The sequence below is a fragment of the Copidosoma floridanum genome, unplaced genomic scaffold (genome assembly GCF_036245765.1).
Source record: "Copidosoma floridanum isolate Cflo_tuat_1 unplaced genomic scaffold, Cflo_Japanese_pri ptg000021l, whole genome shotgun sequence".
NCBI lineage: Eukaryota > Metazoa > Arthropoda > Insecta > Hymenoptera > Encyrtidae > Copidosoma > Copidosoma floridanum.
This window is the reverse complement of record NW_028321898.1, coordinates 32,635,427-32,659,395: the sequence shown is the minus strand read 5'-3', so window position 1 is coordinate 32,659,395 and position 23,969 is coordinate 32,635,427. Positions and strand designations below refer to the sequence as shown.

Below are 23,969 nucleotides of genomic sequence, written 5' to 3'. Positions count from 1 at the left end.
CTTTGTCATTGGCCCGCGACCGCAGACCAAAGCTGCCGAGTCAGCTCCCAACTTGCCGTTTTGTAGCTGCGCGATGATGCGAGCAATCGAAGCAATCCAGCCGTCTACCGCGTTTTGTTTTATTACCTGCTCTCGAACCTGGCAAAAATTATTATTTCACTGTGAAAAAAAATAAAAACAAGTTTTTTTTTTATGATTTCGTTTAATATGTTCCCTTTTTATTTATAGGATCACTATACACATTCTACTGTTTTTTTTCTTTTTCTCTTTTTTTTTTTTGTTTGTTTGTTTATAAGTCCGGAGGAGGGACACACGGGCGCGTGTCCGCGGATGCGCATTCCGATTTGATGATGACACTAATAATGTACAATAGTTCCTTGTTTCTTTTGTCTTTTTCCTCGTATAATACTCATATAGAAAATCGTAAAGCTCCCTACTAAACGTGTATGTATGTATAATTAAATAATAATCATATATTGCAGTGCCCGCGTAATATCATCGTACATATTATCACCGAGAGGATGCATATTATACATATCTTTATTTTCTCTTTGTTCCGCCGTTTCATCAAGTATTTATCCGATCGCGACATATACACATACACATATATATATATATATATATCATAGGTCTTTATAGGTACATAATAACGTCATTTTTCAGCAGTTACGCCGTGGTCTATGAAATAATACAACCCAACACGAGACGCACAGAGGATATACAATCATAATTATCGACTGCACTCGGGCACTATAGTATAATATTTTAACGGACGTCCATTTTTGGTTTGTATTTACATGTTTTTCTATTTACACACAAGCCTAACGAAAAACAGCCAGTTTGGTTGTAGTCGTCTCGTTTCGTCTCCTTGCCCCAACTAAAGAGCCAACGCAATAATTTATAACTATTTTTCCGACTCGACAAACAGACATTGTATAATTACAGTATGATACAGTTCGGACGACCGGGTATACCGAATGACGACGGCAAAGCTAGTGGAATTGCCGCCCATCCCCGGCGATTAATCCACGAGAAACGAAACGACAAACAGGTAATACTATGAAGAAACCATATTTACAAAAAACACACACACACACGCGCGTGCAATAACCGTCACTTATCACTTATGCACTTTGAAAAATCCACGATTGGCTTAGGGCTTGTCGTCGATGGAGGCGGGCAGCGGCCTCTTTTTGAGGATCCCGAGGTCCTGCACGTTCTCGAGGAAGGTCTTGTGGTGCTGGGCGACGAGCAGCGGGTTGACCGACTGCACGTCCTTTTTGAGCTCCTCCATGTCGCGCTTGAGCTTCGCCCGCCTGTTCTGGAACCACGTGATCACCTGGGCGTTGCTCAAGCCCAGCTGGCTGGCGATCTCGTCCCGGTCGGCCGGCGACAGGTACTTTTGATACAGGAAACGCTTCTCCAGCTCGAATATCTGCTGATTCGTGAAGGCCGTCCTACTCTTCCGCTTCTTCTTCGGCTGCTGCCTATTGTTGAACAAGTTCAAGTGGTTCGCTTGCTCTGAAAGTTCAAACATCCATTTATTTATTTATTTATTTATTTATTTATTTATTGTTGTCGCATCAACCTTGTTTCCATAGAGGGCCTCATATAGGTATATTCTCGAGACGATTGGAACGAAACGAAAAAGAGAGACGGGGGGAGGGGGGGGAAAGGGAGAAAGTTGAGGCAGGTAGAGGAGAGAAAGGGTGGAAGCGAGGAAAAAAATAAATAAATAAAAGGAAGGAGGGGGAACCGAAGAAGCGGTAAGCTTTTGTGTATGCAAAGGCGCGCGCCACAAATCAGGCGCATCTCAAAACGTCGGGGAAGAAAGAAAGAGTATGAGTATGTATATATATGTATATATACCCCATAAAAGTCGTATTACACATTCGTTCCAGGCCATCTCGGGCCGATTGGCCGCGGCCCTTCTTCCCCCTTCGCGTGTGAAAAGCAACGCCAGCAGCCTATAGGTGGATATACATATACGTATGATATACATGGTTAGCCCCTCGTAGTCGCAAAACAAGACAGAACAACACATTTAGTGCTGCCGATCGGGTCGAAAGAAAAGGTTTTTCGAAATCGCACTCGAACGGCGGCCGAATGGACAGCTAGTATTAAATTTATTAGCGTTATTAAGGGGGAAGGGAAGAGCTCAAAAAGCACGTCATGTATGCGTGTACGCGGTAATTGGCTCGAAATCGTAATCCCGACGGCAGCCGCGCACGCACGTGTGTATAAGGCTACAGAGGCCCCGGTCGTCGTCGGATGTGGATCAAAGGGGCCCGCCATTGGTCACACCTGCGCAATAACCCATACTATATACATATACACTATAAAACGGTCTGGCGCAAGACTATATACGTGTACATACACATACGTATATACACCGACACCACGGGCAATCGATCGCTTCTCGCTCCGTTCGGGGAGTAGGCATTTATATATATATATATACTAATATAGCAGCGAGTCCACTTTCGACTCGTTTGTGTGAGTTGTCAGCGCCAGGTGTAATAAACGCGGGGCTCGTGTGTTTTTAGCGGATCGCGAAAACCACGAGCCGGTCATTGTTTTCGCGCCTCGGCCGGAGGAGCAAGGATATTGCCGGAGGGGGGGGGCGACGGTAGATGAGAACAAGCGGTCGTGTCGATAGAAGAAAACGGAAGAGGAGGCGACCATTTTGGCGATGAGGGTCGCGAGTACACCTACAGAAGGCAGTAGCGCGATCGAGAGCGGGCGGACGAACAAACGAAGGAGGCGGTAAACTGTACAGAGAGAGAGATGGGATAAGAGAACGGGCGAAAGAGGCGCTGAGATATTAGTTTCTGCGGTCGAGTCTCCGCGGAGATTTAATTCGTTTGATGTTCACGGACTCGCCGCTGCCTTTTCTTTCTTTTCCCTCCGAGCCAGCGTTCAAAGGCCAACTCTTTTGCACTGCAGCTCTGTTCCACTTCCTCTTTATTACATCCACTCGGCTCCTTTTATATATAATATACTCCTCCGTCTCTGTATGTCTCTACTGTGCAGTGTAGGTACCTATAACCATTACGTTATTTATCGCTAAACCAAGTTTGCTTACATACATAATATATATTTATATATTCACGAGGTACAACAAAAGAGTACAGGTTGGGACGAGTGGTGCTGTTTAATCGGCTCTCGTTCGCCGGGCACTGTGTACTATATATATATTATAAGCACCCCTGGAGAAAGTGACCGGCGCTCAGAGTATAATCGGATACGACGAAAGTCGATCGGAGTGATTTGTCCGGGCCACGACATACCACAAGAGAGCAGCGGGCACGTGTCGGAGGGTAGGGGAGCATTCATGCGACGTTCCCCGAAATAGGCGCGTCGTCGATTAGGTGCTCGGTGCACTCCGGTGGGCCCGTGCGGCCGAGATTTATCGCCTGACTTTGGAGGTACAGCCCCCGCGGAGTTGGCTGCCACGCCGGCAAAAACAGATCGAGGGAGCACGGGCCCGCGCGCGTGCCAGCCACCGGACACGAGCCGCTTCCTCCGGGATGGATATATACAAAGTTGGCGCTTCCTCCTCTTACCGATCGGTCCTCTCGGTTATTACGTGCTTTTGCATCTGGAGCCCCAAAGGGAAAACACCCAACGGAGTTCCCGGAACGCGTCTTGGTTTCCCTATATATACTCGTGCAGGGTGATGCATATGAATGAGCGTGCAATTGATATCGACACCTCTACGGGGAAACAACCCCCATCTTAGACGGGTGGTTTTTCTTTTTCTTTTTTTTTATTTAACAATTTTCATGTCCGAGAAAAGAGGAATTTTATGATGAAAAAAGAGCTCCAAAGTGCTTGAATATCGTATCGTTGAAGCAAACACCTCAATTAGAAGAAAAGTGTGAAAGAGACGCACAGAGGCGAACCCCTAAAGTTTTAAATTTATGAAACGCGAGCGAGGGTGAGGAAAAGTAAATTTTTCTGGAAACTCGAGGAAATTGATTTTCCGGAGCGCTCCGACACCCCAGAGGGAATATATACATACATGCACACGCGTGAGTGTGCCTACGGAGCGTCATTGGAAGGGAGGAGGGGCCGCTGTTCGGGATTCATCTTCATTAGTAGGCCGTCCCACGGTGTTTGCCATATATAGGTATACATATGTGTGTATACGCACGCAGATAGCAATGTACAGCGAAGAAGGAGAAGAATAAGGGAACCGGCGATTATTTCCACCTGGTGATTTCGGAGGCGCTGAGCCGCCGGCGGACGAGCACTTCTCGCACCGGCATTACACCGATACCCATCGATAAAGATGATAGCTTGTTCGGCGTGCCATGCGGCGGTGGCTCGTGCACGGGTGGTCCGAAAGCCGATTTTCCAAATACCCGACCTACACACACACACACACACACACGTAATGTATATTATACATTATACATAGTCGGGAGAAACAGTTGGCCAGCGCTCGGTGTATGCATGCCCACCTACTAATCGCTTCACGCCAAGTTTTTCAGCCCTTACCTAATAATTATTGACTACGAAAATTTTATCACTCTCCCCTCCCACCTAGCTCCTCTCGTACTGTTATTAATGATTCGTCGAACTACTTGTATTGGGCTATACCATAAATACAGGGCAAGGATATTAAATTTACTCGCGCTCTGTAACTGTGTTTCCTTTCGTACGTTTTTCGGCCCGCGTGAATAGCGGCCACGCATCACTTATCATCAAGCTGTTGAGATGAAAAATCGCTCCCACTCGAAACATGTTAATCTGCGGAGGAATTGGAAAAGGGAGTGAGCCTAAAACGACAACACAACGTACAATGCAGATGCAGAGCATTCGAAGTAGGTATATATATATATACACGCCGTTGCAATAATTAGTACAAGGGAGGGAAGGAAAAATAAATAAATAATAAAACAAAAAAAGGCCCAAGAAGAAGAGGAGGAGGAGGAAGAAAGGGGAGTGGGTGAATTTATCTATTTGCACCCGCTCGCAACCACACGTATACTAAATGTGCCGGTTTGTTAGTGGAGAGAGAGAGAGAGAGAGGGTCCAAGTCGAGCTTAGCTGAGCAGGCGGCACTAAGGGCCGTTTAGTATGCGCGGGCCTGTGATCCTATTAACTGAGACCTCTTTCCCCGAATATTTTTTCTCGATCTTATTTTCACCTCGGCGCGTATAGCAGCCGTATTACAAACCCTCGCGTATATATACGTATACATCAGTACCGCCGTACACCGAACCGCGGCAACTAACCGGCAAGAGGAGAGAGCAACCCTTCTATTTTAGGCCACTGCCGCCGACTCGCTCGCTCCTTATACCTATGTAGTATACACGCGTCGGCTCTTTCTCTCTCTCTCTCTCAGTTGCTCGTGTACCATCATCATCCATCTCGTCCCCGTCTTATTCCTCGTAGGTATGTATAGGTAGGTAGAGTAGCGTCAGCATCCATGCAACAACTAGCTTATGTATGGCCACGTGGCGCTGATTAGTGCAATTACCGAAACAAGCTCAACGCTCTTCTTTCTTCCATCGCGCATCATACAAGCCTCGTTTCTTCCTCGTCGTCTTTTTTCCCTCTTCGGGCCTAGACTTTTGCTGTAGTAGCTCGAGTTTCCGAGTAACGCGAATGTAGTTACTACCCGTCGTGGTTATATACATAATACAACGATTCACCCCTTGCCTGCCCGCGGCAACCACACGGAGACAAGTTTATTTGCAGTGTATACATAATACGATGTACATATTATATATATATTCGCTCGCGCGTACATGTACATGTATATGTATATATATATGGTAGTTAATACATCCGAGCGCGATAATTACGCTCTTACTAATTTCCATTTCACATATACAAATGCTGTACCTCGTACATAATATATCCTTGGCGAAGAGAGACGATGATATATTATACGCATGGAAAAGGAAAAAAAAGACCCATCCTACCGTATAATACATATGTATATTAAACTAGCGTGTTTTCATCGGTCCCAGCCCACCAGCAGAGTCGATCCCAGCTGGCGCGCACGGTAGGTGTTGTACAACCAAAGAGGGGGCGATCGTGTGGCACTGACGGTGGGCGTGAGGATATCACCGCTCGGCAACACTTTATTTATATATACGTGTATAGATGTTGTATGGCTCATCCTACATGTGCAGCGTGTAAAGTGACGCAAAGTGTTTTGAGAAGCAATTCGTCAACGGCCGGGAGGACCCTCCTCTCGGCTTTTCGCACCCGCGCATCAATCAGGACGCGTCCGCAGGACCTGCGCGCAGCAGCGGAGCTAAATCCTCTGGGATCGAGAGAGAGAGACGGGAGTAGAAGCGGAAAAGCCTTCGATCAGCAGAGGCTGCGACCATCCGTGGTTATATAGCTCATCGTCGGTCATTAGTTATGTCGTCACTTGTGCAATTAGAAGCGGCTCGCCAACTCGGCCGAATATACGCGATGTTTTCCCTCCTCTCTCTTCGCCCGGTGTTTCCCGCAACTCGATGCCTCTGCGAGCAAGCTGCACCTACGCATCCTTCAAATATGCCCTCGATTCTTTTTTCCAGCACCCCCGGCTTTTCGCGTCGCGCTTCCTTGTTACACCATTTTAGAGTATTGCGCTAGAGTGCCTGCTGATTAGCACCACGTTCTCCTACGTCGGAGACGTTTAGCGAAAACTCGGGGAATCGCGGAACGATAAACCAGCGAATGATGGCACGGCGAACGATGTATATTAATTGTGCCAAAGGGAAGGGAGAGAGAGCTTCCGAGGAAGCGGGGCAAAATTGGTACTCTCCGTCGTCGTAGGTATATGCGAAAACGAGCCGGCCGGCAAGAACGACGTTACATCCATACCTATATATAGGAACTGGGCGCGCAAAGTGGTACAGTCCGAGGAGCGTGTTTTATATACACCATCGGGTGGGTACGTATATAAATATGATAATTATAAAAAAGCGAGCGGACTGCAGCACCTGTCACTTTTTGGCTGCCGCGCAGGACTGTTGTGTATTTTTTTTCTTTTTACATTGACATCGGCGTATTTTCTTACGTTCCGTTATTCGGCTGTATACTTTCCACGACACGCCAATTTGCTCGGCTCCGCCTGTATATACTCGTTTACGCGTCACGAGAGCGCAGCGAAAAAAACAGCAGCAGCAGAGTCGCGAGGGTTTTAATTTAGAAACGCACGTATGCGAAGTAGGTATATATATACACCTATCTACACGCGCGGGACAACGAAATAATGTTCCAGGACGACAGATCTAATTGCTCGCCCGCGCGCCATTCGTTTTTCGCTAGCTAGCTCCTTTCACTTCGGCGACAGCTTACAAGCCCCCTGCATTCATATATGGGTACACCCATGCATCGTTTTTTTTTTTTTTCCTTTGCCTTTTTCTGCACCGTTCAACGGAAAACGAGACGCGAGCTTTTACTTTTGTACCACACTCGGGACGATTTTTTAATTTTTTTTTTCTTTCCCCTCCAAGTGAGATGATTTCAAACGTATCGAAGCATACGATGAAAATGGGACGAGAGAGAGAGAGGTGGAAGAATGAAAGGGATATATATGTATGTATGTATGTATACCTGTATGTGGAGCAACGGCAGCGGCCCAGACGACGAATTAAGTGGGCATTTAAGAGCTGTCCGACAACACAATGTACGCCTCTTGTGTCGAACGTGATGCAATCAGGCTGTCAGAGCCGGGCGTTCCGCGGATTCCAAGGAGAGCGGAGAGCGTGGTGGTAATACGGTGCAGTCGGATTTGTGGCGTGTTAAGCGCGTTAAGCGCGTTAAGTGCAGGCGGGCGTGTCAAGTGGCTATACGGAGGATGAGGAAGGAGAGAGAAAGGAGCGACAGCTCTCGTGTCTCGGCGAGCCTCTACACTCCGTCAAGTCCAAAGACGAAACAAAAGTGCTTCGGCATCGGCAACGCAACTGCAGACGCGACAAAAAGCACCAACCAGAGTTCCTTTATATGTATACCTATGGTTTTGTGCGCGCGACCACTGCTATGTAAAGTTAATTTTCATCAGCCACTTGATTAGTTCTTTGAGACTAGACGAGGTAACTTTGATAAAAAGGGATCGAACAATTTACGAAACTCTCAAGATCTTTTTTTTTTCGAGAAATGTCAATTGGTATACTCGTGTGTGTACTCTAGTGCGTCGTTTTACCTTTAAATTTTATATCAGGAGCTTTTTATAGCCAGAGCTTATGCGAACGAGGGCATTACATTCTCAATTACTCATAACGTAATAGTTGGTGCTTGTCGCTTGACCACTCGAGGAGTCACTGGATTACAGCCAGTACCAATTAAATGTGCTAAACACCTGTTTATAACAAGTGTGTACATATAACATGGCAAAGTCACCTTGTTAATAGAATATTAGAACATTTTTAGCAAAGGCTTTACTCTGCTCGCGATATTGACACTTTTTAATAATTTTTTCAAACGATACGAGGTATTTCGTGCAATTTTTTCGATCTCGCACGCGAGTGTTGCATGTAACTACTTATTTTTGTGAGCCGATTTATATGTACAATGCCGTTTGTTTTTGGGTATAGGCAAGTAACACGATGAAGGTCGTCAACAAAACGATGGGTGAAAAAACAAAACCAATGGAAGCGTAAAACTCGCGTTAGCCGATCGAGAGAGAGAGGAAGAAAAGAGAGACACGCTGGATAATGAAGAAAATTCACACGTACCAGCCTCGTACGTCAAAGAGAGGTAGATACTAAATACGCACGCAATAGAGACAGGCCCGCTCAAAGTGTTGGGGGTTTTGGGGGAGCCATATACAACGCGGCGTACAGATTGGCGAAAGAGAGAGAGAGAGAGATCGCGAGCACAAAGGCAGCTGTATCAACATGCATTTGTTACAGAGGCGCGCCAGCTTCTCGCTCTTTTTCTTCATTGCGGCTCACCGCTAAAGGAATAAAGAAAGAAAGGTATACCGCGAGGCCCTGTTCCGTTTAGCTTTACAAAACGGTAGCTCCCGACGGTCCTTTTTCTTTTTTTTTTTTCTTTTTTTCTTTTTTTTTTTTTTTTTTTTTTTTTTTTTGACGACTACATTACTTTTTCCCTCTTCCGCTCTGCTGTTACCGCTAACTTTGACTGGTCTACGCTGCTTTCCTTCGACAGAGACGCGAAGCAATAACCAAGGAATAAACACAAAAATCAAAGTGGAAACATCGTAAGCGAACAAGTGGACGTGTACGTAAATGCGAGCAACGATCGGTTGGAGAAGAAAGAGGAAGGAAAAAGTATACCTATACGTATACATTTCTGTTGAACATAGGAGCAGGCACCTGTGCAGAGCCGCTCGTGGCGAAACGATTATCGTTGCGTCATCGTCATTCTCCGCGCGTAAGCTCGAATCGATCCCTCCCCTCATCGATGTACCTACTCCTTTACGGCAGATTAAATTCAATCTTCGGATTGACGTGTTGTTGTCGCATGGTGAGCGTGTATAAGCAAAGACGGCAGATGTAGCCCAATTTCGGAGGAACCGTGACGGAACGACCAACGAAGCAGCGCGCGTTCCTTTGGACTCTACTTACTTTGTATACTTTACACTACTGACAATCGGGTACCAGAACATTCACAACACAAGCTATTGTTTTTTTTTTGTCAACGCCCGTATTACACCGAGTGCGGACCGAGTGCAGAGTTTCGAGACAACGAACCAAAAAAAAAAGGTAACAGGTCCGAATAGATGGAGTTTTCGATCGATTACACAAGTATAATCAAGCGCGCCGATACGCCTCGAGCCCGAAGAAAAATTAATCTTCGGCGTTACGAGTGTATAGTAGCAGGTGACCACTTTCCACGAGACTAGACACCGCCCCGCTTCCGTGATTGCCTGCCTGTCCACTTGGAAGCATGACTAATTTTCTTGAGCAGCTACCTATATACCTACCCACTTCGAAATACTGACTTTGCAACTTTGCCCACGAAAATTGAATGCGCAAGAGACGAGGGACTGTATACATATACGTATACGTATCTGTTACCAAACGCCATCCCCCAGCAAAAAAAAGCCGAAAACTTATTTCCTTCCCCCGCGAGTCAACACAAGTTAAAAATTAAATTCGATCGACAAACTGAAACTGACGTGAATATATATGCGCCTTTGAGAAATAAGACTGACAGACAACCATTGTTTTACTATTTTTTCACTGTTACGGATTATCGAAAAAGTTTTTTAGCTTCTATATATTGTGGGTGTATATTTGGCTCTGATAAACACACTATCTTACAGTAAAGGAAAAAAAAAGAAAAGGAAAAGAGCCAGAATATACAAAAAAATGCAAAGAGAAAGCGAGTTTTCGTTTTGGAGGTACGAAAATTCCCGGAGAGAGTCACCTCCCCCCCTGACCTCATAAAATCGTAAATCGTCGGCGTCAGTTCATTTTTCTCTCAAAGAGAGGGAGACCGGCTCGCAAAAACATATCGCACCACGGGCCTGTTTACCGGCAGCAAATCCCTCGTCACGCCGGTAGCGCAGCGCGCCCGCGAGTCTCATTCCCGGCCTTCCCCCAGGCTCGCGTGGAATTTTAGTTGAAAACGACGACGACGACCGTATCTGCGGACCCCCTGTGCTGCCGAGCCAAAGTTACACACCCGCGCCCCGGGTCGATACGTATACCCCACTCCGTTTTAGGGGAGCAATAAGCCGCGTGTCAGCAGATAAGTAGTGGGCTGGCTCGTCCTCCTCCCCCTCTCCAATTAATAGCGTCAAGGCGAGGAGAAGCGATTGGGAGGAGGGAGCGGAGAGGGCTCTCGAGATAAGCGGGATATCAAACGCGAGCCGCCCCCGGTTCTTCTCTTCCATATTATGTACTGCGGCTCCAAACAGAACACCCGACCGTATCGTGCAAGACTGGCTACTGTCACGTCGCTCTCCCTCTCTCTCTCTCTCTCTTCGAGCTCATGTGTGTAAATGTATAATTCTCGGAGGGCCACGTGAGCCAAGCTCCGTAAGATGGCGACGAATCGGTTTATTCGTTGCTCGGCTGATACTTGTTTTTCGAGGCGTCTATCCCCGTCGACAAGCGTATGCGAGCACCGCCGAGGACCAAGCAAGAGAGTACACGAGTAAATCGGGCGTGAAAAGAGCAAATCGCGTCATGCTATTATCCCGGCTTACATGGCTCCCTCCTTTACACGCCGCGAAACGACCCCCGTTCGCTCGTTTAATTCGTCCCGAGCGCGCGCGACTCCCTCTCTGGATCATCATTATTACGTGCATGTCTCTTTGTGTGTGTTTGCGCCCCCCATCCCTCGTGTGTGTATACATATTATTATTGCTCTTTCGATCGATGCTCTTTCGTGTCGATCGACCGATATCTCTGGGAATTCGCTTCTCAGGCTATTTTCTCTTTTTGTTTTCCTTAGAGTACATCAAGCGATTTGTCGCGTCCGTTGTTCCTTCGCATGCTATACAAACGCACAACTGTCAAGTTAAATGGGAAAAATTTTTTTGCCTATGGAATAAAACATGGAATCGCGACAAGAGTAACTATACCTGTTCGGTCGCAATTTACAATAGTGATTGTACCCGGAGTAGGTATACGCGTATAGAGGGGTGGTATGTATTAATAAACCCTCGATCGCTTATTATCTTATAGCATGGTGTGTGTGTGTGTGTAAGTCGAGGTGTCCCCGTGTACGCGTGACTTTCGATTTCTTCCCCCTCGTTCCCTCCGCGGTAAAATCGCCTTTAAAAAAACATTCGGTGATTCAACACACGCTCGGCTGAAAACTTTCGTACACATACACGTGCAATTAAACAAACTTTTGACGTTGAAAAGAACATGGATATACACGTGGAAAAGAAGAAACACAAACAACAAGCAAACCAACACTTACAGTTGGGTTTCACGATATGGTAAAGAAAAGAAAAAAGAAAAAAAAAAAGAGGAGGGAGCGCTAGCGCGCCACTTTACAGGGAAATACCGAGGTGCAAATTGCCCGTGGATGGAGGCACCATTTGTCACCGGCCGGCTCCGACTGCTCGACTGGCTTTTCCATTTTCCAGGCGATTTACTCCCAAGCAGAATGCGCACCCTGTCCCACATCAGGCGACACCCCCTCCCATATACGAGAACCCCCCTGAGCGATGATTGTCCTCGCGCCCGAAATTCCGAGCTCACTTTTGCCCCTACGTCTGTATACATGCGTGTACAACGAAATCACCCCCTCTTTGATACGCACACGTACACCCCATCGTACTATAACCTGAAACACCACGCCAGAGGTGGCGCGTCATGATTTCTTTAATTTTGATTGATAAATAAATTGGCCGCTCGATCCTCCCTATAGTTTGCGAAAAGTCGCTTTTCCTCCTCGGCACTGTACCATACGTGTGTATAGGGCAGTACATCTACAAAATTACGTATAGGTACATACTGTTATGGGCACGGACAAACTAGAGTCGAGCAGCTTATATTTATACGTATCTATGTAATGACGTTGGAGACCGGCCGTACATGTGGCGCGCCGTGCATTGAAAATTAACAGGTTAGTTTGTCGGGCGACGTGCCCCGCGAGTGATTATGTCGTTTGTCGTGTCCTTGCGCGGCTTCTGGCACATACTTACTACGACCTATTATCATCATCCAAACAACCTGTGAGAAATAAAGAGGAAAAAAAAAAAAAAAATCGGAAACAATACAGGGAACTCGAAGGACTAACGATCGACACGTAGGCACGGCCATACCATATATAACCATATGTATTACAAGCTCTTTTCCGTCGGTTAATGAGGATCGTGTATGCGCAGTCTCGATCGTTTTCGCGTGTACGCGAAGCTCTGCTTACACATATAAGGTTCCCGTTCGGGAGCTAAGAAATTCAATACCAAGAGCTGCTTGTTCAATACCTCGTTATTACAATGCGACGGGGCGCCAGGGCTTTCGGCGGCTCCTCTCCGCCCCCAAACTTTGCATTTTGGCTCACGCGTGTCTTATACATTTATATCATATACATCCGTGCTGTATACCGTCCCACCCGTGCTATCCGCGCTAGTTTGCGAACAAACGGGTATACGCTTTCTCATTACACTCTCCGCCGGTTCATTTGCGCGCACCGACAAATCAATAAACGAAAAAAATTGCAAAAAAAAAAAAAAAAAAAATGGACACATTAACTTTGGTCCTCTTCCGCGGTAACGAGATCGTAATGAAGCAAGAGAGTATAACCGTACAAATTGCGCAAGGAGCTCTTAATCAGAGGTCATTAGGTTTAACGAGTGAGGCCTCGCGAGGCAGGGTATAACATCAGAGATACAAAAGCACTACAACTACTATCTGTGCAGATGTATTTTTGCCGAACGATCGTGCCGACTCGCCAACTGGCACTATACGCGGTGCATCGTCGGAGGAGGTGGGCGCCAATTTAATTAGCTGCCCCGCACTCCCGTATCGAAACTCGAGCCATCTTCATTCCTCTAGAGACTCTTTTTTTTTCCTCCTTTTATTGTTTATTTTTTTTTTTAAACGCTTGCGAGTCGGGTGTATGCATTATTCAGCGGAATAGTTACGACGACCCGTGCGTTTAGCTCCGTCAGGTATAGTTATAGGTACTAGTGTATATATGTGGATAATGTACGCGTTCCGTAGGCTGATGTATATACAGCGTGTTCGGGAAAGCGACGGAAATAAAGTGCAGCGAGGCAAATTACTGCAATTGGGTTGACGACCACGCGAAAGCACGGCTCGTTCGAATTGACAGGCCAAGTGGCGTTATAGGCCACTGCATGTATTTATAATATACACCGCACGTGTATACTTGTACTTGGAAACTGAAACGAGCTCTTGTTTTTTTGCACTCTATATTATATGGTATTAATTTATTGCTTTTTTTTTTTTGTCCGTTGATCAATGAATTGTCTTGTTCTCGAAAGAGAGGAAACAAGGAAGAGACGGTCGGTGTCGGGCTGCAGAGCGAATTAATTGCGACAGCGGGGACGGACGGAAGTGGCCGAGGGAAGAAAAGTCAGCTACCGCATCGTGGGCTCTCGTGGCGGTGGGTCGATCCGAGGCAGGGGGTCTCGGTGGATCTCGCATTTCCGTATATAAATATATCCTTGGCATCGATGGAAATCGGACAGACGACCCGATATCTTGCCACTATGGTGCACTGTACATATATATATATAGTAGCGCTCGACCGTTAAAAAGTTGGGTATGTATATAGATGAGATGTAGAACTGATGGCGTGACTGCGTGCGGCAGGAGGCTAATGCGAGCATATAATATACTTGCCCCGTGCATGTATATGCGCGTGTAAATGAGCCGTCCTCGTGTGCGTGAGCGGCTTCTAGAACTGGCCAGCCCTGCACCCATGTCTGCCGAGCTGTATAAGCCTTTGTCGGAGCCCGTGTTAACATCGTGATTCATACTTATATTCCTCCGCAGTCAGCTTCTTCTCTTCTCTCGGTTTTTGTCGGCGGCCGTAACAGGCCCGAGGCGGCCTCCAAGCGCACACACACATCTACCAGGGAAAAAAAAAAAAAAAAAACCTCATTCGAGGCTATACAGCCGGGGATCAAGAGAGAGAGAGAGAGAGAGACTGGATTTCAGAAAACTCGAGCCTTTTAACGCCGCGATCCGATCCACCAGCGGTGTAGGTATATAATATTATACGCTAATAGCACTAGTCTCATAAAAAATCGGCCGGTTTGATTTCGTCCGCAGCAGCTCTTCTTCCCTGCCCCTCTTCTGGATGATGAACGCCGTGTATACACGACATACGATTATACATCTATGCATTCGTGTGCGTGACAATTGATAACATGGTGACCCTGTGTGTTGGGGGCGAACGGAACAAAAAGCGATCGATGTACCTTTTTGTGTATAGCTCTGTGCAAGAGTCGCGGAAAAGTTAAAAAAAAAGGGGGGGGGGCTCGAAATGAGTCGAGTGTGTTTGTCGTATAATTATTTATAGCGAAGAACGGAAGGGCTGAAACGAGGGGGACAAAACAGCCCGCCGCGTCGATTTGGCGGAGCGGCTAATTAGAGGACACACAAACACGCTGGCGCTGTTAATGCGCATGAAACATTAATCCGCGGTACATGTACACAGGTGTGGGTATACATATACCCGTAGCTATGAGGCACGCAAACACGCGGAGCACAGAGGAGAGAATGGAAAAGAGCGTGATGGGCAACGCGGGGGTGGTGGCAAGAGGAGAAAGGATGCCGTGGCAGGCCTAACTGATGCGCTAATGACTCGCGGATCGATCGCGGGAGTTACTCCATTCTACATATATATGTATAAGGTATTGTATACTTGTGTATATGTCCATTGTACGAGTATACGTTGTGCTCGGACCTCGGCTCCCTGTTGCGCAGGCGCTTTTGTGGGCCGCGCGGTCAAAGCCAAAGGATATGTATACCTCGCCTTATACCTATATAAATTACAAGCGTCACGTCAGTCTATACATAGGCTGTACATATAGGCAACATAATGTAATACCACTGCTGTTTTTGTCGTGCGTCTCGATCGAACGAAGCTGAGCTCTATACCTACAACTATACCACCGTCGTCGTTAGCACCTCTCAATTATTTCCCTGGGCCCCGGCAATTAGCACATAGGCACAAACCAAACCATACTGGACATTGGTTTACACGAGAGAAGAAGAGGGAGGCGGCAATCGCAGCTATTGGCGCGCTTCTGTTGTTTTTCGGAGCCAAAGGGACTTACTGACCACGCGTTCATTGGGCCAGGAGATGCTTCACGGAATCTTCGATATACATATACATTTTAATCTAGTCTGGACAATAGGGCATGAGAGATAACAATTGGCATACCCAATTTAGTTTGGTAAATTAGTCGATGCCGACTATTTCTTCAATTACAGTAAAAATCACGTTCGCTGCGTGCATCAGCTTGTGATTGTACGATGGGCGAAGGGACAGTAACGTCACACTTTTAACAGTGATTTCACTGCACCAATTAATTTTTTTAACACATGACGTCCGTGATGTATTATTGATCCCACCTGGAGTTTACACGTCAAACGACTACGGTACAACATATCTATGGTGAGGCTCATTTTGCTGGCCACAAATTACTCGAGCGTTTCGATTATTCCTTTGAGCCTGTGGATGGCTTGTTTGCTTTGCAATAATTTCGCAAGGGGCACAATGCCGAGCGAAAAAATTTCGAGGAGGTGTACACACACACGCGACAATAATGGAGTCGCACGCGAGATTCATCCTTTTCCTTTGACGGGGCGACGGAAGTGCCCCCACACTTGTTCCTTTGCTCTCTCTCTTTCTCATTGTGCGTGCAGCAAGCCTGTCCCTCTCTGCCCCTCTTCTCCGGCAAAAGGTCCGAACAATGGCTGGGCTGCCACGAAGCTTTACGAGTCCATCACAGGCATCGGCGGATGAATGGGGATGTAAAAGGAGAGAGGAAATTAATTTTAACAAGATGCGAGCCCAATGATGTAATTTTTTTCTCACTTCCCAAAAGCGCGAAATTGGTCCTTTTCGGCAGCCAAAGGAAGAGCAGGCGGAAGGTAAACAAAAAAAAAAAACAACAATCATGAGACGGTTTCGTGATGGAGCGGCCAATGTCAATATCCGGCGCAGTGGCAGTCCTTCTCTCTCTCTCTCCTTTGAATCGCACCCATCAGCATCATCCTCTATCGCGGCAAATAATTCTCAATTAGCTGTAAATCGCAGCTCGCTAAGTCGTATTTATGTCGGGCGGGAGATCAACCTCCTCGGGATTTATATATATATATATCGGAGCGGCGGTGGTGGTGGTGGAGGATTTATGGCTCCGATCCGTCTCAGTTTGTCCGACTGTACTCGTGGACCCCCCCCTCCTCCACCCGACTCTCGGGAGCACAGCCGCCGGCGCTCGACAAACAGCCGAGCCAATCATCCGACCGCGAACCCCCTGTCGAACCTTACCTCCCCCGGCTTGCCTTTTTTTTTTTTTTTTTATTGCTCCGCAAGGACTCCCCGTTGGATTCTAGCCAAACTAATAGCCCCACCCCCTACCTCGCGCGATGCAAAAATCCGGCAGCCACCCCACGCGCGGTGATCCGTCGATACGCGTAAATAATGCCATCACCTCTGTGTGTGCCGATACGTGTATGTATCCACAAAATTAGAACAGAGTGGGCCGTGCGGAGGGAGATAAAGTAACATAAAGAGTCAAGCAACGCATTTGTACAAATGTGCGGGGACGAGAGGGAGATCAAAGAGGATCCAGGTTAATTAAAGTGCATCATCATCATTGTCGTTTCAACGCGCCTCAAACGGCTTTGATACATACCTATGTATATTTTTAGTCGCGAGGTGTATCGTGTATATAATATATCGTTGTTGCAGTCTCGTAGTATATTATAATGATAGTTAAACGAGCACATCGTATATAATAATAGTCATTAGGTTGTAGTTGCTCGTGCTTTTTTATGCTGATTGTTTCAAACTAACGCGGCTTGTGTGATAATTGTTCAGCTTAGCTTGTTGTTTTTACTATTATCATCATGAGTGTGAGAGACTGTACACGCGTATATGTATAATTCGCATTGTCGATGCCAAGATTAATTTATTATCTCCCGTTTGGGGCGAGGATTGAAATTCCGCGCGATCGGTGCGTTGATGAAGTTTTACAGCCGAATGCTATGTATTTTGCAAATTTGCATGAGCTGTTAAGTAGCACGTCCATAGAGGGAGGGAAGGGAAGGAAAAAAAAAAGTACCGAAAAAGTTGGAGAAAGCATCGAGTGGAAACGCTGTAATTTTGAAATAATGAGACAGCTTTTATAGAGCCGTGCACGAAACGCGAGGAATGAAGAAACAAAAAAAAACGGAAAAAAGGCGAGCGAGCGCCGAAGGAGGAGGAGGAGGAGGAGGAAAAAGAGGGAGAGCAGCTAAAAACATACAGCGTAAGAGCGGTAGCCCGGCCGGCTGGGGATCCAAAAAATCGATAGCTGTTTGGAAAGCGGAGGAGGTTATATATATATATATATGAATACAGCATCAGCCACTTAACAGCGGGAGCTAACGGCAGCAGCTCCGTTTTCTGTTCGCATAAAAAATACGAGACGACTGCTCTCTCGCTCTGCTCTGTTTGTTCGCTAAACTGTCATAACAATCTGACCCGAGAGCAAGGCCGCAGGTCTTCCCTCCTCCCGACCCAAACGGCCCGTAGGACCCTCGGATACTATATATTACTACTCTCGTAGGTCATGCTTGCTCTTACCATCGTTGCAGGCCCACTTTTTTTCTACGTACATAAATATACATGCACTCCACGTAGGACCCAATGCTCCACTGTTGTCTGGTCTTCCTCCTCGGGATACAAGTGCCCTTCGATCGCATACCAGAGCCTCTCGCGTTTACACGTAAGTACGTGCATACGATCCCTCTGATTATCGCACAGTCAACTGTCAGAGGCACTTCCTTGAGAGGCAACAATCGATGCAAAAACGCCTCGTTTCGGTCGCACTGCGTTCTTTTTAAAAGGTTCCATTCGTCATCTTAAAATCTCCCTATTTAACTTTGAAGTGCAATAAAAAAAAAAAGCTGCGCGTTATACGATCCCCAATCGTATCGTAAATCAATGAAAGCCCCGTCGCTGCAGCCTTGCGTAACTCTCCAACTTCCGATCCTCGAGAGTTTAATGCTAATTAAGATATAGAAGAGAGAGAGAAAGCTGATTTAGCAAATAGGAAAAAAAAAAAAAAAAAAAAATTATAACAACAACCACTTGTATACGATGGTAATAAATAAGTATCGTCGGTTCTGAAAGGAGAAAAAAAAAAAGAGTTGGCAGCATAAACGATGATCGAGACGTGAAAAAACCACATCAAGCGTATTTTATATTCCACGGAAGATGCAATACACCTCGTATTTTTTTGTTTCACTAATGCTATTTTTAAATGCCTTCATGCAAATCCAAGAGGTGAGTATATATATTTTGCTATCTCCACCAGGAAGTTTAAGGAAAAAAAAAAAGAGAAAAAAAAAAAACGGAAAAGACGATGTTACGACACTCTGCATCGGGAATAAAACAGCGAATTCGTGTGCAAAGTAATAACGAAAGGAAATAAAGAGAGGCCAGGTAGGGTGGGTGTACGGCACAATAATCAAAAGTAAATTGCGAATACGTGAGGCTACCGTGGCCTGGACAGGAGTCGATTGTTCCGCGCCCGCCTTGGCGATGATGATTCTCTAGCCGCGTAGCGCTCCAGCGGAGGCTGGTGGTGTATAATCTAATTTGAATCCCAGGGGGTAGGGGAGTTGGGGGGGGAGGTCTAATGGAACACGTATCGAGTATGATTCGGCCGAACGATTCGCATTCAATATCATCATCAACGGTGGCGGTGGCTGTGATATTCGCTCATCGCGACCGCATTGCTATGAAATGGGAAATTAGTTGTTATGAGTAAGTATAATGTAGCCGGGAGATAGAGAGAGACAACTCGAGAGCCGAATGAAAGAGCATCGGGATGAAAGGAGGGAGGAAGGGCTGCTGGTGCTCTTGGGAAGAAGAGCCGGAGAACAAGAAGAATGTATGGGTCTGTGCGTGTGAACGGGGCGTGCTTTGTACTCTGCCGCGCTCTGCTTCCCATAAAACTGAAATTATCCCCCTTCGGTGTGCCCCCTATACAACACTTTCGGCATTTCGCATCTCGTCTCTCTATTCGAGAGTCCCTGCCGACGCGAGCCCTTTATTGTTCCCCCCATATCTCTTACGTGTCGAATATTATGCTCATCGCGTCATTTGTGGTACTCCTCCTCCTCCACCACTATTTCATTTTTTATTTTTTCTTCGTGATGACGCTGAAACTCGGTCGATCGCATGAATTATTATTTACGCACGCCCGCTAAAATGTCGTGACAGTCGTGAAATTGAAAATATACTCCACAGTGCACGAGACGGACACTTGGAAAATTCTTCTTTTTTTTTTTCTCCCCTCCTCCTCCCGCTACTTTGCCCCGTCTCGTTCTTCTTTGTCGCCGGAGAATCAAATTAACAGCTCACGAAAGTTTGTTGCTAAAGCCCGCACGTTTTTGCAGTTAAATTCACGACGCCTCGGGACACGCCATAAAAGCTCTCGTAAAAATTTTACTGCTCCAAATTTTGCCTCTGCGCTTCGCAATGCGTAAAATAAGAGGAGAGGCATGTATATACCACGAGGGATAACATTTTTTTTTTTTGGGTCGAAGAAAGAAAAGAAAAAATACCGGTATATCCGTATGCAAGACCCGAACTAAACGGCAATAAAGACAAGGGAGGAAGGAAAAAAAAACGTCCGCAAGTTGCAGGTATAAACTTTGCCTACGTATATACTTAACATGTACACGTTCCGTCGGAAATCGCCGAGCAAGCATGTGTCGCACCTTGACGAGCCAAGAACCGAATTAGGACCAGGAGGGGGAAAAAAGAATCGTCTTTGGCTTGGAAAAATCAATCAGTCGTGCGACTGTAGCAACAAATCCCCATCGGGAGGGCGTGAAGAAATCGAAAAATCCTCGAAAAGATCTTATCGCACCGGAGCTCCAGTCATAAACAACAGCATGCGCCTTTACTTTCGGTAGCCTTACAGCCCGAGAGCGAGTGTACTTATAAATAATGTAGTTCTGCGTCGTAAAACGATTTGTGGAACAATGGAGGATCACGAGAAAGGGCACCTCCTCGTGAGTTCGCCCCGGATTTTCATTTCACCCGCACCGGCCATCATATCCGCCGACCGAGCTCTCATTCTTTACGACTGCTACCCCGTTCGTTTTATTACCTCATCCCTCACGAAAATACAAGAACGGCCCTTTGCGGGAGCATACCCATGATAGACGCAGATCGACCGTACCATTGAAACAAGGTTGATACGCTGAGCGAAGCTCAAAAAAAAAAAAAGAGAATGTGCGTGCAAATATTACCTTGGCTGTGCTCGCCCGCGTCGAAGGTCTTGCTCGTCATCTGGAAGAGGGCGTCGAGGGGACTACCCTGGCCGGGGGTGCGTTTGCCGTTGCTGCTCCCCGCCTGTTGCGAGCCCTTGCTCCGCTTGAGGCTCTGCTGTTGGGAAGGCGAGTGGGCCTGAAGACCCGGGTGGTGGATCCCGGGGTGCAGCCCATGGTGGTGTTGGTGGTGGTGGTGGTGGTGATGCAGCAGAGGATCGGGACTGCCCGAGTCGGATACCGAGCTGCGCCCGGAGGACGAGGAGCTGCTCAGCGGGGGTTCGCTCATCGAGGCCAGGGACATGCCCATCAGGTGCTGCTGCTGCTGCTGATGGAACTGGTGCTGCAGTAGCTGCTGCTGTTGGTGATGGCGGTGCTGGAGTAGCAGGTGGGCCGGTTGGGGCAGGCTGGCCACGCGACCGGGGCTCGAGCCCAAGCAGCCACCACCGGTTTCGCTCGTTGTGTCCCAGGGCCGGACTATCTTCGCCTTGGGCCGGTGCGACAGGATATCTATGATGCTGAAACTCTTGACGCCCCGCTCGCTAGCCTCGTGCTCGCCCCGACTGTCCTCCTCCTCCTCGTCTTCCTCCTCTTCCTCGGCATCGCCCTCCTCCGAACCCGAGCCCGGGTGTACCCTGTGCTGTTGTTGTTGTTCCTGCTGCTGCAGCATCCTCAATCGTTTCAACGGCTTGAAGTAGTCGTCCGCCCCGTTGGAGCGCGTCTGTTGTTGCTCGCCCCGTTCCTGTTCCCTCAGCCGGGTTAGCTCAGTTGCCGGGGGGGACGGGGCTCTGCGCCGTCTGTTGTTGTGGTACTGGTGGAGCTGTAGCTGCTGTTGTCTCCGCCGTCGCGCCCTGCAGTCCTCCTCGCCGTCGCGCCGTGCCCCGTCCTCGCCCGGGGCTACGAGCAGCGGCAGGGGGCTGGGGCAGCCCACCGAGATCTCGTCCTCGTCGTCCTCTTCCTCCTCCTCCTCTTCGGGGAGAGGCTGCTCCGGGCAGGTCCTCGACGCCGACGGGGACCGCTGTTGGGTGCAGCTGCCCACCGTGGCACCAACTACCACGCCACTGGAGCCCCCGCCGCTGGGCGAGGCCGTCGCGGGCGACATCGAGTACGCGGCCTCTGTCATCTCCGTACTACACATGTTTCTCTCTCTCTCTCTTTCTCACTGTCTGTATTTTCACGCTCTTTTGCCCTTTTTTAGTTTCCTTTCCTCCGGTGCGGCAACACACGCTCAGTGCTGTCCAAACTGTTCGACGCCGTCGTAGCAATATGAACAACAACACCACTCCGACACTGTTAGCCACGGACGCGAACTCATTTTCGACTGACACTATCGTTTGTTTTTTTTTGTTATTGTTTTACTGCTGTTGCTCGTGGTGCCGGCAACTAAGTTCCTGCTCGCGGGGCCATCACTCGCGCTATAACCCACACTCCGTGTACAACACAAATATGGAGCAAGTATAGTTGCGATGGTTAAAAAATAGAAGCAATCCACGAGCGGTGGAGAGAGGCTTTTCGGTCGCGGAGGCCGCGCGCAGACAGTCAGTCCAGGCCTGTGACTCGGAGAGCTTTGACGGCGTTGGGGCTCGGGGCCGAGGAGGCCTCTCTCCGTGCCCGTCCTCCTGCCGAGGGGAGGGGAGCGACGCCCCGGAGCCGAGATCAAAGCGGGCCGCTCGGCTAATCCGGTCGCCGGACTCGGGCGAGCCGGGCGTGCCCAGGTGCCAAGCTCCGCCCACCACCGGCTGCCACTCTACTTCCACCCTACTCCCCACCCCTTTTCGTTCCTATACTGCTCGGTGCTGATATGGTGATGCACGGCCAAGATGACGACGAGGACACGGTGTTACTGACGAGGGTCTCGAGTTCGAGTCCCATCGTCGGCAGTTTTTGGAGATACCGTTGGAACTCGTTGGGAGATCTACCTTACCGACGAGGCGCTCCGAACCGGGGTTCGAGTCGGATTTCTCCACTATACGACTAAAACCCTTTGGCTAATGATTACAGAGCAAAGAAAAACAATTTCAAGTTGGAATGTATACTTTTGTTTAGCAAATAAAGGAAGAGTAATTTGATGCGTGCAAGAGTCATGTATTACGTATACGAGGGCTGCAGAAGCATAGCGAGAGATTGATATGGCGGTTGAGAAAAGGGGAGAGGGAGGTTGTATATGTACATTATATTGTATGTATAATGTACCAACGCGTACGTGCGACTCGCATTCGGAGGGGCTGGAGATGCCGTTGCGTGCGGCTTCGCCGGCCCCTAGCACAAAGACTCGGGAGACACTTAAATTACTATGATAGCTCGCCACTGAATTTGTCGGCGTCTTTCATCTCGACTCGTTTAGCGTGATTTTCTTCACGTTTAGGCAAGTCCCTTGGTGGTGGTGCGTCGACATTATATACATACGTTACATTACATGGTCGAACGAGCAAAGCTATGAACAAAAAAAAATGCAAAAACATTCTCGTTTCTCACGATTTTTTTTCCTCCTTGTGGCTTCAATATTTTGTTAAAACATATTTCATATGACCTCTGCGGTTGACATAGGCTTTCAAAACAAATACTCTTGTCTTCGTTAACAACCACACCAAGTTTTTATTATTTTAAACGTAATTCTTAACGGCAAAAAAAAAAGCGAGCCCAAGCTGTGTTTGTCAAAGCAAAGTCATCAAATTGTGGAGCACGCCTCCTTGAGCTTGTACTTTATATGCGTGTCCTATATAAAAAAAAAAAAAAATCCACCGCCTCGTTGGTCCTTACAAAAAGTAGATAGGTACATAGTTGAATGTAAATGTGGTAAACCTTATACTATAGGTGCAAGCTCGGGGTTCTGCGGTCCGAGTTCCAACAAATTCAATGTACAAGACCACTCGCCGAGGGTACGAAAGTGCATTAGCGGCGATAACGTCGCGGCTCCACGGCACGTATGGTATCGAGCGCGCGATAGCAGCTCGAAAATACGTACTTATCCGGGTAATTGACGAGCGTATAGAGCCCCAGCCGAGCCGGTACGGCCGCGTCACGCGATACCAGCCCCCGTGCCTGCTTACACTTATA

The 23,969-nt window shown here is 47.6% G+C and overlaps 1 protein-coding gene across 2 annotated transcripts; it reads right to left on the bottom strand.

Annotated features, from left to right (window-relative positions):
• Positions 1 to 634: 634 nt before the first annotated feature.
• Positions 635 to 22,050, bottom strand: LOC106642977 (uncharacterized). 2 transcript variants are annotated; one of them, XM_089594480.1, is made up of 3 exons: positions 21,547 to 22,050; positions 20,895 to 21,507; positions 635 to 1,521 (listed from the first exon to the last, which is right to left on the bottom strand). In XM_089594480.1, exons 1-3 carry the CDS (start codon positions 22,048 to 22,050, stop codon positions 1,154 to 1,156), a joined length of 1,485 nt encoding a protein of 494 aa, XP_089450606.1. In that variant the 3' UTR covers positions 635 to 1,153. The 2 variants fall into 2 exon arrangements, with proteins under 2 accessions (XP_089450606.1, XP_089450605.1); XM_089594479.1 differs by having other exon boundaries at positions 20,895 to 22,050.
• Between the last annotated feature and the right edge of the window lie 1,919 nt (positions 22,051 to 23,969).

Excerpts from the sequence above, each read along its gene's own strand:
- LOC106642977 (XM_089594479.1), bottom strand. The coding sequence starts at position 22,050 with ATGTGTAGTACGGAGATGACAGAGGCCGCGTACTCGATGTCGCCCGCG. Across the intron at positions 1,522-20,894 it reads CGCGGGCGAGCACAGCCAAG|AGCAAGCGAACCACTTGAAC; the intron begins GTAATATTTGCA and ends TTGAACTTTCAG.